General features: G+C 46.1%; 1 protein-coding gene across 4 annotated transcripts in view; it reads left to right on the plus strand.

Annotated features, from left to right (window-relative positions):
• Positions 1-12,785, plus strand: part of LOC148526640 (E3 ubiquitin-protein ligase RNF31-like) — a 63,114-nt gene extending 50,329 nt beyond the window's left edge. For 3 of the 4 annotated variants that reach the window (XM_088470016.1, XM_088470015.1, XM_088470017.1), the window contains exons 19-22: positions 1,328-1,385; positions 2,568-2,664; positions 12,128-12,296; positions 12,497-12,785. In XM_088470016.1, the coding sequence (XP_088326142.1) occupies positions 1,328-1,385; positions 2,568-2,664; positions 12,128-12,296; positions 12,497-12,553 (381 nt within the window). In that variant the 3' untranslated portion in view covers positions 12,554-12,785. Of the gene's footprint in view, positions 1-177; positions 704-1,327; positions 1,386-2,567; positions 2,665-12,127; positions 12,297-12,496 lie in introns of those variants that run through there. The other variant, XM_088470018.1, reaches the window with a different exon arrangement.
• Positions 12,786-15,777: the final 2,992 nt, after the last annotated feature.

Consider the following 15,777-nt stretch of genomic DNA (forward strand, 5'->3'; position numbering starts at 1 on the left):
TCCTTTGCGACCACTGGATCATGGTTTGGTCGCAGGGTACTGCAGGTTCTCAGCGGCTTCCCACCCAGGAGGTCAGCTTTGGAACGCCCCCAGTGTATACTTCAGTCTCTCGTAGTGGATAATGGAGAAAATAGGATTTTGATACTTAGCAATAAATCCCTTTCTCCTATTCCATAGGGGACACTGGACGCCCTCCCAGCACTGTTCCTTGCTCCAATTCTCTGGTTGGTTTGCAGCTGCAGGTTCGTGGTCGGTAGTGTATCTGTGTGCGGTAGCTATTGTTAGCTATTTCGGCCCTTGGACCTTTTTCTTGGTTGGTTCCTCCTCCTCCTGTTCTTCCTTCCTGGGGTTTGTAAATCTTAACTGAGGCTTGTGGGGTATAGGGGGGAGGAGCCAACTTCTGTTCTTGAGAATTTTGAAGGTGCCAGGCTCCTCTCATCACCCATCTATACCCCATGTGTATACTCCAGTGTTCCCTATGGAATTAAGGAAAGGGATTTATCGGTAAGTACCATATTCCTGTTTTTGTTCACACATCTGGAACATTACAAGTACCATTTACAAAAATTTTATTATATTGACTTCCAGATAATGAAAATGTTCCATCAGCTAACAACTAGCATCTGCTCTCTGGAATAAAAAAATCCTAGTTGTCTGGGACCTCTATTGGGTGCAAGGAAAAACTCTGGGCCTGATTTTTGGAGTGTCCTCATGGACGCTCGCATAGCTGTGGGTTACCACCCACAGCTATAGCGAGCGTCCATGATGATGGTCTGCGGTAGGGTCTCGCTGCCGCAAGCCCTGGAGTGATTTTGGCTCTATCAGAGCCAAAATCACTCCCACTGACATCACTAGTGATGTCAGTGGGGCCGGCTTCAGACGGTAGGCGTTCCCATGGGAACGCCTCCGTCTGGCAGGCACGCCCCCGGCACGCCCACCAAAGGGGGCGTGCTGTCAATCATCATCGACAGCACGCCCCCTTTGGTGCGAGACCCAGAGCGACAGCTTGGCTGACGCTGTCCGTCGTGCGCATGCGCAGTGGGGCAACATCGACCCGTTTGCGAGCGTCCTTTGCTCGCGAACGGGTCTGAATGACCCCCTCTGTGCACTGTAAATTGCTCTCTTCTAGTCTATTCTCCAGTTGGCATTGCCAATACACCATTCCTATATCCCACAATGAACTATAAGAAAAAAATCATTTATTTGTAGCCATTAAAATCCTGTTTTACCACAATGACTAAATATTTTGATCTCCTTCACCCAGATGATCAGTACTAACTGTTTAAAACCACTGGTCAAAGTGACATATTTTTTATGTTTCTGTCAGAAGTCTAATGTGAAGTTTAACACAGATCCCCCTGCTGGCACACAAGTTGGTCCTGGAGGTAAGCTGGCATGGACAATTGTTTTTCTCTAAGCAATCATGTTTTCAATAAAAGAGGACAAAACTCAAGCTGGGTACACACCATACAATGGTGCGAACCAGTGACAATGTGATGTAATGTTATATTGCGCGCGCTGTACACACTGCACAATCCGGTGTGCGATGGCACAGTTTGTCGTTACAGCACCGTATGTATCAGCACCGTATTGCTCATTGCATCGACCCATCTGGCATGCAGAACAGCAGATGGGACGATGCAATGAACGACTTGCGAGAACAACGGATCAGGCTTTCCCTACTATACGATGTGTACAATATATTCACGTTGGAACAATATATTATACGATACATCGCCCAGCTTAGTTGTATGTGTGGCCAGCAAGCTTACAGCCAAAGCCTCATTCAAGTTATCTGACTACATTATGGCAACCGGGAAGAGACAAAAAGAGAGTGGCTCCCAAAATTACTCTTCTTCTTACAGTACGTAAAGAAAGGAAATTACTTAATGTTGGTTCTTAAAGAAGCATTGATTGGTAATATCAAGAAAGTATTCTGCCATGTTTCATAATAAAGTAATTTAGTTAATAATGTAATTATACCGGACAATACTGTTCTTCTGTTCCTTTAAATTCTCACCAAGTGTGCATGTGACTATTGCTATTACATTGTTTGGTATACAATCTATTTTTTTTAAGCTGGGTACACATTAGACAATATGTGTACCCAGCGATGCGAACAGGCGACAGGCCAACATATCGGGCGACTGGTACACGTAGACGAACAGGTGCCTGATCGCCTGACATGTCGGCACCAGCCACATCCTGCTGCATGGGGTCGTCAGTCGCATTTTCATATTGAGCTGCATGTATGGCCGACCCTACATTGCGACTGACAACCAAACGGGAGCGCGCATGGCCCAACATAGAGAGTTCTCATTAGTGCGATTTTGACAATATATTGGTCTAAGCCGTCGGTCAGCCGAAATATCGTCTAATGTGAACCCAGCTTTATTTGTCCGTGATGTTTTATAGCCAATCACATCAAGAGATTTTCACAGCAACACCACTGAGCATGTTGATTTTTTTGTTTTCTCTTAAATTTCCATCCTCTCGCCCATTGGTGCTGTTATCATAACAAATTATTTTAAAGTACTCCACCATATGCTGCAATTTCTCTTTTCTAGGTGGATGTCGTGTGCTGGAGCAAAAAGAAACCATTGATGGAATGAGAGACGAGGCCTGTGGAAAACATACAGCCGTCGGATATGCTGGGTTGTGTGAGTGAGTATCGCTCTACACTTCATTTCCCCTATCCTGAACACTAAGGACCTAATTTTGAGTTGCACGCAGGTCCGAATGTGGGTGCATCTTACACATTTTAGCAGACTGCGCCTGTGCTATAGTGAACATATGGGTCTCGGGCATTTCTCCCCATCCGTGAAATAGGAGATTCTGGGAGTCATCTGGGCATACACACAGAAGAGAACTGTGTGGTGGGTGGGTAGTGGGTGTGTAGTAAGAGTTTAACTTGCACCATATGCTAAGGAAGTGGGTCGTATCTCTTGTACCTAGCAGGTGTACAGCAGTGTCCTCGTATACTGAGCGTCTTTACACCATACAGTGCAAGATACCTGAAACCAGTGTCTCAGTCATTTCAGGTATCTTGCACTGTATGGTGTAAAGACGCTTCGTATACGAGGACACTGCTGTACACCTACCCCATTCTAGCTTCTAATTTACATCGCTGATGCAGCGAAATCCCACTCACAGTGCACCAGAGACGCTGGGTTGCGACTTTATCTGCTCAGGAATTGGTTGCGCACACGTACAAAGTCACAGATGAAGCACAGCAGAACTTGGAGTGAGGAAAAGCCGTAGCTGCTCGCATCGGAGCACTTTTTACAAAGATTCGGACTTAGTCGCACACAGATGTACAAATATCACAAGCCTCAGTGGACTGTGTACGCTATTTATGAGTATGAGGCGCACACTTCTAGCATAAAAAAAGCCTGGCGTGGCTGGGTTGTCCGGGTCCTGGTGCGCGAGAAAGGCTTTTTAGCGCGAGTTGAGCCTCAGTATAATAGGACATATCTGTAAATGCTGCTTATAAAGATGCATATGAAAAAAAGTGGGTCTGTACGCAGTCATGCTTAGCGTTTATGTTTTCAATTCATCCACATTCCGAATTCATCCGCATTCAGACATGCGTGTAAATTATAGTCGGACCCAACATTTTTTTTCTTTGTTTGTTCTTGTTATTTTTTCCACTTCTGCACAAACTACTTTCTTCTCTTGAATTTATAACTTTTGTTTTCTCTGCCTGTCTTTTCCTGCTAAGATATTTCTTCTTATTATTACAATACTTTATTTGTATGATGCCACAAGAATTCTGCAGCGCCTTACAAAGTACATAGGCAAATGAGCACACAAGAAAACAGTTATTAACAGTATCAAACAATCAGGGCCGGCCCGAGACTAATTTTTTTGGTAAGCGGATATAGATTTTGGCGCCCCCTGTTGAAATAAACCCTCGTATTTCGGTGTGTGAAATATGAGTACATGTAATAGTGTAACAATGACAAAGGGGAATCTGTAGAGCCAATTTATTTTGTTAAGCGGATATAGATTTTGGCGCCCCTCAGTGGACCTTCATCTCAGCTGCCTCATTCACCCCCCCCCCTCCCCCATGGAGCTCCTCACAGCCCAGCACCCCTCATCACAGCCCCTCACATCCCCTTCATCACTGCCCCTCACATCCCCCTCATCACAGCCCCTTTCATCATAGCCCCTCTCATCCCCCTCATCACAGCCCCTCACAGCAGCCCTCACCACAGCCCCCTCATCACATCCCCTCTCACTCACTTCATCACAGCCCCTCATATCCCCGCATCACAGCCCCCATATCCCCCTCATTACCGCCCATTCATCACAGCCTCTTATATCCCCTCTTCACAGCCCCTTATATCCCCTCTTCACACCCCCTCATATCCCCTCTTCACACCCCCTCATCATAGCCACTGTCACACCCCTTCATCATAGCCCCTCTCACCCCCCCATCACAGTGGGCTCCATCACAGGTCCCCACTCAGATTTGCCTGCTGTCCTTAACAGTGGCAGCAGAGGACTGGCGGCGGGGGACTGGTCTGGCGGCGACGTCGGCGGGCGTCCTCCAGTGACACTGTCTGCCCGGAGGCCGCTTTGCATGTCACTGGCCACGGCCGGGTCAGGGCACTCTCCTCTAGGTGGCGCCCTACTTGGCTGCGTAACCAGAGTATATGTAAAACCGGCCCTGGTGTCACCCCACATGGACCTTCTCCTGCATAAGACCTTACAGTATCCTTAGTAATAATATACAATTGACCCAACAGGGGGAAAAAAACATACAAATTAACCCCCACTGTGGGGGCATCACATGATATATAAAAAAAACTCACACACATAGGCCAAAACATAAAAAAAAAAACCACATAGGGCCCACATGAAAAAAACAAAACACATAGGCTTCACATAAAAAAAACACACACATTAGTCCCCACATAAAAATAAAACACATAGGCTTTGCAGATAAAAAGTAATAAAACACATAAAATTTGCATGAAAAAAAACACACACAGTGGCTCCTACATGAAAATAATTAACAACACACACGGGCCCCCACATGAAAATGTATAAAGTTGTATAGGGCACCTATAAAGCAGGTCCACCCTGGGTGCTAAGCTACAATTATACCCTAAGATACGTATTCAGGTCCTCCTTATCCTCTTCCAGCGATGGCAGCTGCTGCTTCCTGAGGCCCTGCTACCCCTTTGCACCATACTCAGCTGCACTCACCCACAGTATTTACTTCCGGCTTCAGCTGAGTAAACGGTGCATGCGTATACAGACTGCGCGCCATGTGACCCGCACTACTGTCCATGGGGGAGATGCTTACGTTGCCATCTTACAGGAGCCGGTCATTTTAAAAAAAAGTCCTTCATCGTCTGTAGCGCGTAAATATGTGCTATAGTTTGTATTTTGCAATCATTGGGTGACAGCAGTGAATGACAGGGTGAGGATGACAGCAGTGGGTGACAGGGAGAGGGAGATAGCAATTGGTGACAGAGAGAGGGAGACAGCAATGGGTGACGACAGTGGGTGACAGAGAGAGGGAGATAGCAATGGATGACAGAGAGAGGGAGACAGCAATGGGTGACAGAGAGAGAGTGATGACAGGGAAAAGGTGACAGCACTAGGTGACAGGGAGAGGATGACAGCAGTGCGTGACAGGGAGACACAAGTGGGTGACAGGGGGGAGACAGCAATGGGTGACTGGGTGGGGGTGATGACAGGGAGAGGGTGACAGGAAGAGATTGACAGCAATGGGTGACAGGAAGAGAGTGTTGACAAGGAGAAGTTGACAGCAGTGGGTGACAGGGAGACAGCAATGGGTGACAGAGAAAGGGAGACAGCAGTGGGTGACAGGGAGAAGGAGACAGCAATGGGTGACAGAGAGAGGGAGACATCAATGTGTGACAGGGAGAGGTGAGAAAGCAATGGGTGACAGAGAGAGGGAGACAGCAATGGGTGACGGGGAGAGTGATGACAGGGAAAGGGTGACAGCACTAGGTGACAGGGAGAGAATGACAGCAGTGGGTGACGGAGACAGAAGTGGGTGACAGGGAGGGGGACAGCAATGGGTGACAGAGCGAGGGAGACAGCAGTGGGTTACAGGGAGAAGGAGACAGCAATGGGTGACAGAGACAGAAGTGGGTGACAGGGAGGAGGACAGCAATGGGTGACAGAGAGAGGGAGACAGCATTGGATGACAGGGTGGGGGTGATGACAGGGAGAGAGTGACAGGAAGAAATTGACAGCAATGGGTGATAGGGAGAGAGTGTTGGCCGGGAGAGGTTGACGGCAGTCGGTGACAGAGAGGGAGACAGCAATGGGTGACAGGGTGGGGGTGATGACAGGGAGAGGGTAACAGGAAGAGATTGACAGCAATGGGTAACAGAGAGAGAGCGTTGACAGCAGTGGGTGACAGAGAGAGGGAGACAGCAATGGGTGGCAGGGTGAGAGTGATGACAGGGAAAAGGTGACAGCACTAGGTGACAGGGAGGGAGACAGAGAAAGGGAGAGTCAATGGGTCAGAGAGAGGGTGATGACAGGGAGAGGGTGACAGGAAGAGATTGACTGCAATTGGTGACAGGGAGAGGGTGACAGCCAGGGCATGACAAATGTTTAGCCAATTTTCTTACCTGGGCCCAGAACTGCACTGCAGCGCTTGTATTGGGGCTCCTCCTTGGACATAACGCCGGGTATGGTGACGAGATCATGACGTCAGATCCCCGGCGCCCAAGCACAGCAACAGAGAAAGGAAGCCTGCGTGGGAATATGGAAAGGGGAGGAGCTGAGGGGAGGAGAGCACGGCCCCTCCTCCCCCTCCAGCCAGGCAGATCCTGTAAGCCGAGTCACTCTGGGGGAGGAGCTGTGAGGGAAGAGTGCGGCCTCTCCTCCACCTCTAGCCGGCACAGATCCTGTAAGCCGAGTCACTGGGGGGAGGAGCTAAAGAGAGGGGAGGAGAGCGCGGCCCCTCCTCCCCCTCCAGCCGAGCACAGACTTTGGTAAGCTGAGTCACTCTGGGGGGAGGCGCTGTGGAGAGGGGAGGAGAAGAGAGAGTGGCCACTCCTCCTCCTCTGGCTGTGCCGACTGTCATTCAACAAAGTGTGAGGTGGTCAGGCAGCGGATGCGGCACTGGTGGCTGGTTGTGCAGTGGCATATAATGAGTCAATTGTGACTCACTGTGATGCCGGCGCCTGGTGGGGACAGCAGCAGGACTCAGGAGATTGCACCCTTATAGTTTGGCGCCGTACGCGGCTGCATACCGGGCGTGATGGGCCTGCCAGCCGGCCCTGCAAATAATGCTGGATAAGGACATGGTTTATAAACTTTGCTGCATTAGCCAATCATAACACTTAAATAAGCAGCAGGGCGTCAAAAACCAAGTGTTAGGTGCCATTGTAGGGAGTTAGGAGTAAATAATAATATAAGTAAGTGTAGGAGAAGCACATGAGGGAAGAGGGTCCTGCTCGTGAGAGCTTACATTTTAAAGGGGGGCAGACAGACAGGGGTGACATGGGTGGGGTGGACAGTGAGGAATGAGCATGGAGCAGTGGGTGATGTTGATTGTTGGAAGGCTTTGATGAAGAAGTGGGACTTGAGAGCCCGTTTGTAGGTTAGTAGAGAAGTGGAGAGTCAATTTGAGGGAGAGAATTTCAGAGGTAGGGAGCAGCACAGGCAAAATCTTGGAGACGGGAGTGGGAGGAAGTAATCAGTTGGCTGGTGGGGCGGCATGCATTTGTAGAGCAAAATGGGCGGGCAGGTGTGTGAAGGGAGATGAGAACAGACATATAAATGAGAGAGGAATTGGTGAGGAACATGAGAAGCTCTCTTACAAAGCCCTCTGATCCTGGAAATACTTTTGAGATGGATAAGGTAGGACTACAAAAAGTACTGAATGTGTGGTTTGAAGGATCAGTCAAGTGTCACTCCAAGACAGCGCACCTGGAGGCTAGAGGAAATGGTTGTGCCGTCAATAGATAATTAAATTGTGAAAAGTGAGTTTATGCAGGAGGTTGGGAAGATGATCAGCTCAGTCTTAGATATGTGTAACCCCCCTTTACTCTCTAACAGGGACACCGGGTTACTAACACCCATAAAGTCTACTGTACTCACCCTTAACCTCTCTCTAAGTGGTGTACCTTTTTCCTGTCAGTGCCTGCACCCAAGTATCAGTATATAGTGTGGGCCTACTTGGGAAAACCCTACCACAATGTAATATAGGTATGTGGAAATAGACTCAACATATATGTATATTTTCAACACCTTTGATACCACTTTCTCTATAATCCGGATACTGCTCCTCAGATGCTAAAGCTTGAATTTTATTGTTATAGATCATCAGATTCCACGACAATGGCTTTCGTAGCAACTGGTTTTGTGTCATAACGAATTAACATTTATTGTTAATATATAGTTGCTAATAACTGAGTATTACAGCTACTTTAAATATACCTATACTAATATGATGATTATTCTCCGTTTACAAAATTATTCCTTACACCTGTAACTATATTATGTCAAATAAGAACATATTACAATTTATAGGATTCGTAGCACTGGTACCAGAAGAACACATAACTACTGCAGCTGTATTTTATATATGCATATATATATATATATATATAGTTTTACTAACTGTAAATCGGTGTTCTAGTTGAACGATCACAAGTCCTGTATCTCCAATCAATATATTAAAAGTATAGATCCTGAAGGTTCCGACTGATCTGTTAAAAGGTAGCAACTAATCCAGCTTGCCACTAGATGGGGGTGTTGCTTGTCTTATAGAGTTTGTCAGCCAGCAATATATTTCTCTTCGGGCAAAGTCTTTGTTAATTTTAATACCTGGCAAGTAGTTTGTACATCCTCTCTATGCATACGGAAGGCGTGTACTATACTGTAGTGTTTCTTTCGGCAGCTACTATTGAGTGTACTGCAATTCAGGAGCTTTCTTGCCCTAACAACTATTAGTCCCCTCTAATTGGTTGCGGTCAGGCACTCCTACTGTCACTCCCCTTCCCCAGCTCATTGCATCGGAGCTGTGGGTGGACAAGTAAGCCTGACACTGGTGTTCGTCTATGTGAGTGCCATGCGTGATACTCACGGTTAGCAGGGCGCTGCTGCTGCTAACTTATCCACCAGGAGCCTTGCTCTTTCAGCTTCCCATCATGCCCTCTGATGACTGCTGCTGCTGGGTTGTCCTATAGCTAACTGCCGCTGACTGTTCTGCCTCCTATACTGCAGACATGCCCCCTCACAGCCTTGTACCTGGCACCACCCATCAACCAGGCAGCTTCACCTTCACTCCGGCTCTCCCTGCGCTGCTCAGCCTCGGAGAGTTGCTGGCCACACTCCCTCTCCTTGAACACAGACTGACAGCAGTTTGGTGAGTGCTGCTCTGCCGCTCCGGCTGCTGCCTCTCAGGTAGGGAGAGTTCCCCTGTCCACCGACCTCCTACTGCGGCAGCTCCCTCTCCGGCTCTGCCCCCCTGTGCCTGGCAGCTCATCACCGCTCACTGGCTGCCCGGGTCACGGGAGGGCAGGCACTGGAAGGAGAGATCAGCAGACTGGTCAGCAAAGCCGTCAGCCGTGCTATTTATACCCCTGGCTACAGAGGCTTGCGACCGTTGCTTTGGCCGCGAGCCTCTCTCCTTCCCGCCTGCAGCTCGCGCTATCTGCCTCGCGCTGACCCCTACACACTTTGCCTATGTGAGCAGGGGTTCCTCAGTGTGGGCTTGTGCCATTTCTGGCACCTTCTACCAGCAGCCTGTGCTAGCGCTGTTGTCAACTCAAACCAACACAGAAACCCACATACTGCAAATTAACTCATTGTTGTAGAATGCATGGCATGTCACTGTACAAATTCTATTAAATACATGTTTGTTTATTGTAACTCATGTATAAATATTTAAAAAAAACATACATTTAATATATTTATGAACTTCAAACAAATTTCCCTTGGTTGCAAATATATGATTTACCACATGAATTATATTTTTATATATATAACATATTATTATTATTATTAATATTATCCCTTAATTATAAGGCGCCACAAGTGTTCATCAGCTCCATATATAGGTGATAAAACTAATAAGTGAACAACAAAAAACAAGTAAATTACAGTACAGTGAAGGACATTTATATACATTGCTGCAATAGTGACTAAAACACTCACAATAAGCAGCAGGGAGTTAGCAGAGACGTGTTAGGTGCCCTTATGAGGAGTAAGGTGTAGAAGAAAGTGTAAGGAGAAGCACATGAGGGAAGAGGTCCCTGCTCGTGAGAGCTTACATTCTAAAGGGATCTCCATAACCCTTAACCAGGGTTACATATGTTAAGTTTAAGAAAGCACTGGGACATCCAGGAAGAGATCGCAGAGAGACAGTTGGAGACACGAGTGAGAACAGAGGGGGAGGGGGAGGGGGAGGAAAAGTAGATCTGAGTATCATCAGCGTAGAGATGATATTGGTGGCCAGAAGAGCTGATGAGTTCACCTAAAGAGGATATATAAAGGGAGATTGAATCTCGGCGGACACCTAGGAGTATATTTACTAAAGTGCGGGTTTTTAGAAGTGGAGATGTTGCCCATAGCAACCAATCAGATTCTACTTAACATCTATCTAGCACCTTCTAGATGATAATATAATAGAATCTGGTTGCTATGGGCAACATCTCCACTTACCTGCACTTTAGTAAATATACCCCCTACAGTTGGTGGAAGTGGGGGAACTAAGGGAAAAAAGAATTTGTATGAGAAGATGGTGGTCCACAGTGTCAAAAGCAGCAGGGAGGTTGAGGAGAATAAGCATAAAGTAGTGGCCTTTGGCTTTGGCAGCAAGGAGGTCATTGCTGACTTTCGTCAGGGCACTTTCAGTGGAGGGGATAGAAGCCAGTCTCAAATGGGTGAAGCAGGGAGTGGAAGGAAAGAAAAAGTGGCAGAGTAGGCAAGATTGATGGCATGTGAAAGGAGGCTCTGGTGTGATGCAATGTCCTGACGTATGGAGTCAATTTTACATGTAAAGTAAGTGGCAAAGTCAAGGGCAGAGAATGAGGTGGGGAGAGAGTTGTCAGAAGAGGATGTTGAAAGTGGCGAAGAGACGCCGGTGGTTTGAGGACTGGGAGGAAATGAGGTACTGGAAATATGACTGTTTGTAGAGGGAAAGGGCAGCACTGTAGGATGACAGCATAAATTTAAAATGGAGGAAGTCTGTCTTAGACCGCGATTTCCTATACTGTTGCTCGGCAGTTCGTGAACTTTTTTGCAGGTATCTGGTGCATTTGGAATGCCAGGGTTACAGTGTTAGAGTGAGAGGATGTGAGGCAAGACTAAAAAGCAATGGTAATTCAGACAGGGCTAACGGGCATAAATGCAGATTGACATTGGTACAGCTATGCCGTCTTATGTATATGAAAACAAAAAGGCAGAACAAATATTTTCAAGCAAGGTGATAAGTTCTTGCAGTGTCCGAGCAAGGGGTTCAGTGTGGAGTGATCGGGTTATGCAGACAGCAGGTGTTTGTTTTGGAGAGTCAGTTAACTCACAATTTATGCTTCAAAGTTGTCCTGACGCAGAGATGGCTGATAGAATGTTCTCCTTCTGATTTCCTTTGGAATAATGCCAGTGTAATGCCAACATTTTCCTTTAATTTCAAAACCTATGCACACAGCCTCTATGGCAAACAGCCTATGAAATGATCTTTAAGTAAGGATAAACAGGCATGTGCTGCCAATGAGAGCTAACAACCGCCCATATACAACCATTAGAATTGCTAGCAATAAAAGGCTAAATAAACAAACAAACAAAGCAGTTTACTATGTCTCTGTAAGCTTAAATAAAGTCATGCCTTCAAACATGACTTTATTTAATCTGCAGATGTTAGCTATTGAGAATAAAATCCATGTATTATTATACTCATTGAAATGTTGCTGGAATTCCAAAAACACTTTGAAATATGCACTTCGAACATATGCACAACGCCTCTACGGCAAACAGCCTTTATGCCCCCATTATATGTGTGACTTGTACATCTGGCTGGCAAGGAGGTGATTTATGTGGGATGGTGAATCCATCATTGCATACTGGCACACATATTAAAATATGTCCAATTAGAAATTACCTCAGTCATGTATTCTATCTCTCCCAGATCTCATTATAAGGAGTACTTGGTCAGCCGTATTAATGCACTGTCTCTGGACCCTTGTATGCTCTATGATTTGGAAGAGACTATCACTGTATATAGACGCTACCTCCTGGTATGTCCAGCCCAAGAGGTGAATGAAGATGATGTCAATTACAGAGAGCACCTCCTGAGAGTGAGTGTCTTTCATTTACCTTGATGAAAATGCAGTGGGTATGAGGGAATGGGTATGAAGTAAGCTTTGTTATTTTCTGTCTAGTTTTTTTTTTTCTTTGCCTCGTTTCTTTTTGTAAATTATTTTAGAACTATTTATTCTTCTCTGTATTATACATGCATCTATTTAATTATCTTCCCTCACTCTGAAACTCCATTTAGGTGTTGATGTCAGAGATCCCACTGACGCTGAATGTCCAAAGAAACCAGCATTCGTAATGACTTTCTCTCTTCCCGCTTTCCTTAAGGCGTTTAAAAGTATTGGAGGATCTATTGATGATTTAACCACTGAATAGAATTATATATATATATATATATATATATATATATATATATATATATATATATATAGTGTATGTGGTTTGTCATATTTTTTATTTTATTTCATTTAATACTGTACTTTCATAACTTTATGACATATGTTCAAGTAATAAATCCATGTATTATTATACCCATCACAAAATGTTTACGAAGTTTTTTGTTAATAACGTCTATTTTACATTGAAATCTATTATACGTGAAAATAGCGCTTGTTCCCGGTGCGCCCTGGGTTTTAGTTTTGTTTTTTTGCTCTCTTTTCTTCTGGCTCTTTTTTACCTACTCTCTGTCCTCAGCGCTTCCCCTCCTCTTTTTCCTTTACTCACAGCCCCGCTCTTACTCCATCTCTTCCCCCTCATCTGTCCTTTTCTGTTTCTCCATCAGGCACCCTTCCCTTTCTCTGTTCCATTCTTTCTCTTCCTCTACTGTCTCTCTTTTGCATACACTTCACTCCTCCTCTGTCTTGCCCTTTCCCCCCTCTCGCTTTCCTGCCCTTCTGTGTCTGCCTCTGTTTCTTGCTCTTCCTTCCCCTCTCTTTTAGATCTAAGTACCTCCTCCTTTGAGGGCCATCTTCATAGACATTTGCGTAAAAGGTAAGGCCACTCTATTAAAAAATATGTATCTGCCTCAGCGTCAAGCATTACAGTGTAAAGTTTTTACTTGTTGATAAAAAAATTAGGACAATAAGTTCTAGTATTTTCAGAGGCCTGTCAGATTCCAATCTGGTCAGGATAAAACTGTTTTCATTAATTAGAATAATTAATTTATTATAATTACATAGCCCAATCTGTTAGCATGGATCTTTACAAACAGTTAATATCTACATTAAGTTGAGAAATGGCTCTGTAGCTGCCACAGTCATTGGGAATTGCCTCATGTTTGGGATCACAAATCTCCAGCGGTGGCCTCATCAAACTTAGGGCCCCGCATCATTTATTTACATAAATCTGTGCATGGGAATTGGTGCATCAGTAAATTTCTTAAATTTGCGATGTTGGTCATGCAAGGTGCCAGAAATCTAGTCTGAACATTGCCACAATCCGGTTTGTCCACGTAGAGTGGTGGAACATCATGTAGGTCCAGAGAGATTAAATCTATTTGATACTGTGATTGCAGCGACAAGAGAAACTTTATAATAAATAGGTTCTCTGGGTTTTTTGATGATTACAGGTTTGAAACCTGAGTTCTGACTGTATACAAGAGTGAGAGGGCATTCTTTGGGGGTGATTCAGAAAAGGCAATGTGCAGCCTAACTTCCAGCGATGTTCAGCTGTGTACATATTTGCCTATTACGGTAGCCTAAACATGGCAAGTTTCCTTATGCGTTGTTCCGAAACGGCACATCAAGGCCAATTTGCTAATTGAATTGCCCCCAATGTGTTGAGATACAATGCTTCAGTTTATCCCAAACTCAGCACGTATGTAGCCAGTAGATTCTTCAGCTGAATCCCAATGATGCCAGTGGATCTGTCAAGTTTCAGTTGGGAAAACTGATAATTGTATTTTTCTTAGAGGTCCATAGGGCTCCACAGGGAGACCTTAGGGTGTAGGTGGTGGTTGAGAACCACCAGGCACCACGCAGTTAAAGCTTTCAGCTCCCAGGATGCATCAGTCCACCCCTATACCCCGAGCCAGAAGCACCTCAGTTTCATCGGTGCCCGGCCGGAATCGGATCACCATTATGCAGTGGGCTGCTTAGGCAGCCCAAATAGCTTTTGTTTATGATTTGTTTATTTTCTATTTTCCTACTGAGCTTTCAGCAGCAGACTGTCCACAGGATGTCTGCACTGCCGCTCCATCACCCCTCCGGGAACCGCAACACTGGGGATTTCGGCGGGCATCCTGGGGTCCTCGCTAGCCGGCCCTGCGGATGGACCCAGACTGCAGCTCAGACGCAAGGGGACAATCAAGGTGGGTCATTGCTTGCGGTGACCCGCGGATTGGCAGTCATACCTCCGGTCTCGGGACAGAACCGGAGGTGCTGAGAGTGAACACAGCTTTGTCCAAATTCATCCATTAGACCATCAGGGTACATATGGAGCTGGAATCCAGCATCCCGTTGGATAAAAATCAGCATGCGGAGGTCAGCTTTCCACATTAAAGCAGCCCCTCAGCTCGGGTGCCATTCCTGTGAACTGCTCTCCTCCGACCACGCTCCTTCAGAGGTCTCTGGCTGCCATTTTCTCCAGGCTCAGCCACAGCTCTCTCAGGGAAACGCAGGGTCCGGTCCCCCTAAATACTTCTCCCTGGAGTCAGGTTATGTAGCGCTATAGCCTACCAGATGTTGAGTCACTGACCACAGAATCTATGTAGTTGATTGTAGTGCCCTTCAGCAGTTATATGGTATTTCTGCATTGTATGTGACTTATGCTAGTGCTGCCTATTTCTCTATATTTTTCCCTTTTTTTTCTGACTTTGCCCTAACATACAGGTGTATTCCGGGTTTTTCCAGTGCCTCACATCTCAACAATAAATGTATTTGTGAGGGTTGTCACATACTGTTGGTTACTGCACTGTGCAATATTTGTGCTGTTCGCTCCTGCAGCTTGCCCAAGCATAAGATAGGATCAGTATATTGCATTCCTACATGTTTCCTACATTACCAGTGGTTGCATTATACCCAGTGCCATATTGTGTGCTATACTACACTACTCTACAGCTATGTCTAGCAAAGGCAAGAGTAGCAATCAAGCATCTGCACCCATACTGCTATCATATAAATTATTTGCTGCAGGCTTAAGTGAGGAGGATTTGATATAAGATGGGTTATGTGTTAAGTGTTATACTCCACCAGGCCCATCAGACCCCCCAGCTCCTGCACAATAGCCCCCCTGGGCTTCCTTTACTCAGGTTGTGGCGACTATTGTGGACCGCCTACAGTCTCGGCTGTGGTTCTCCTTATTGGGTTACCACAACAGGCCGTAATTCCCCCCTATGGGGTTGCCACAACAGGTTCAGGCGATACAGGTACCTCCTGTGCCCCCTCTATGGGTTGACCTATTCTCTAGCTCAGTACAGAGTCTGGTGGCTACCTCCACAGCCTTTCAAACTATGTTGCAAGGGGAGAATCCCCTACCCAGTAAGCCTTCTAAGTGTCCTGTGTTATCACAGTCCACGCAGCTCTC

The sequence above is a fragment of the Taudactylus pleione genome, unplaced genomic scaffold, assembly GCF_031769625.1.
Source record: "Taudactylus pleione unplaced genomic scaffold, aTauple2 ptg000095l, whole genome shotgun sequence".
NCBI lineage: Eukaryota > Metazoa > Chordata > Amphibia > Anura > Myobatrachidae > Taudactylus > Taudactylus pleione.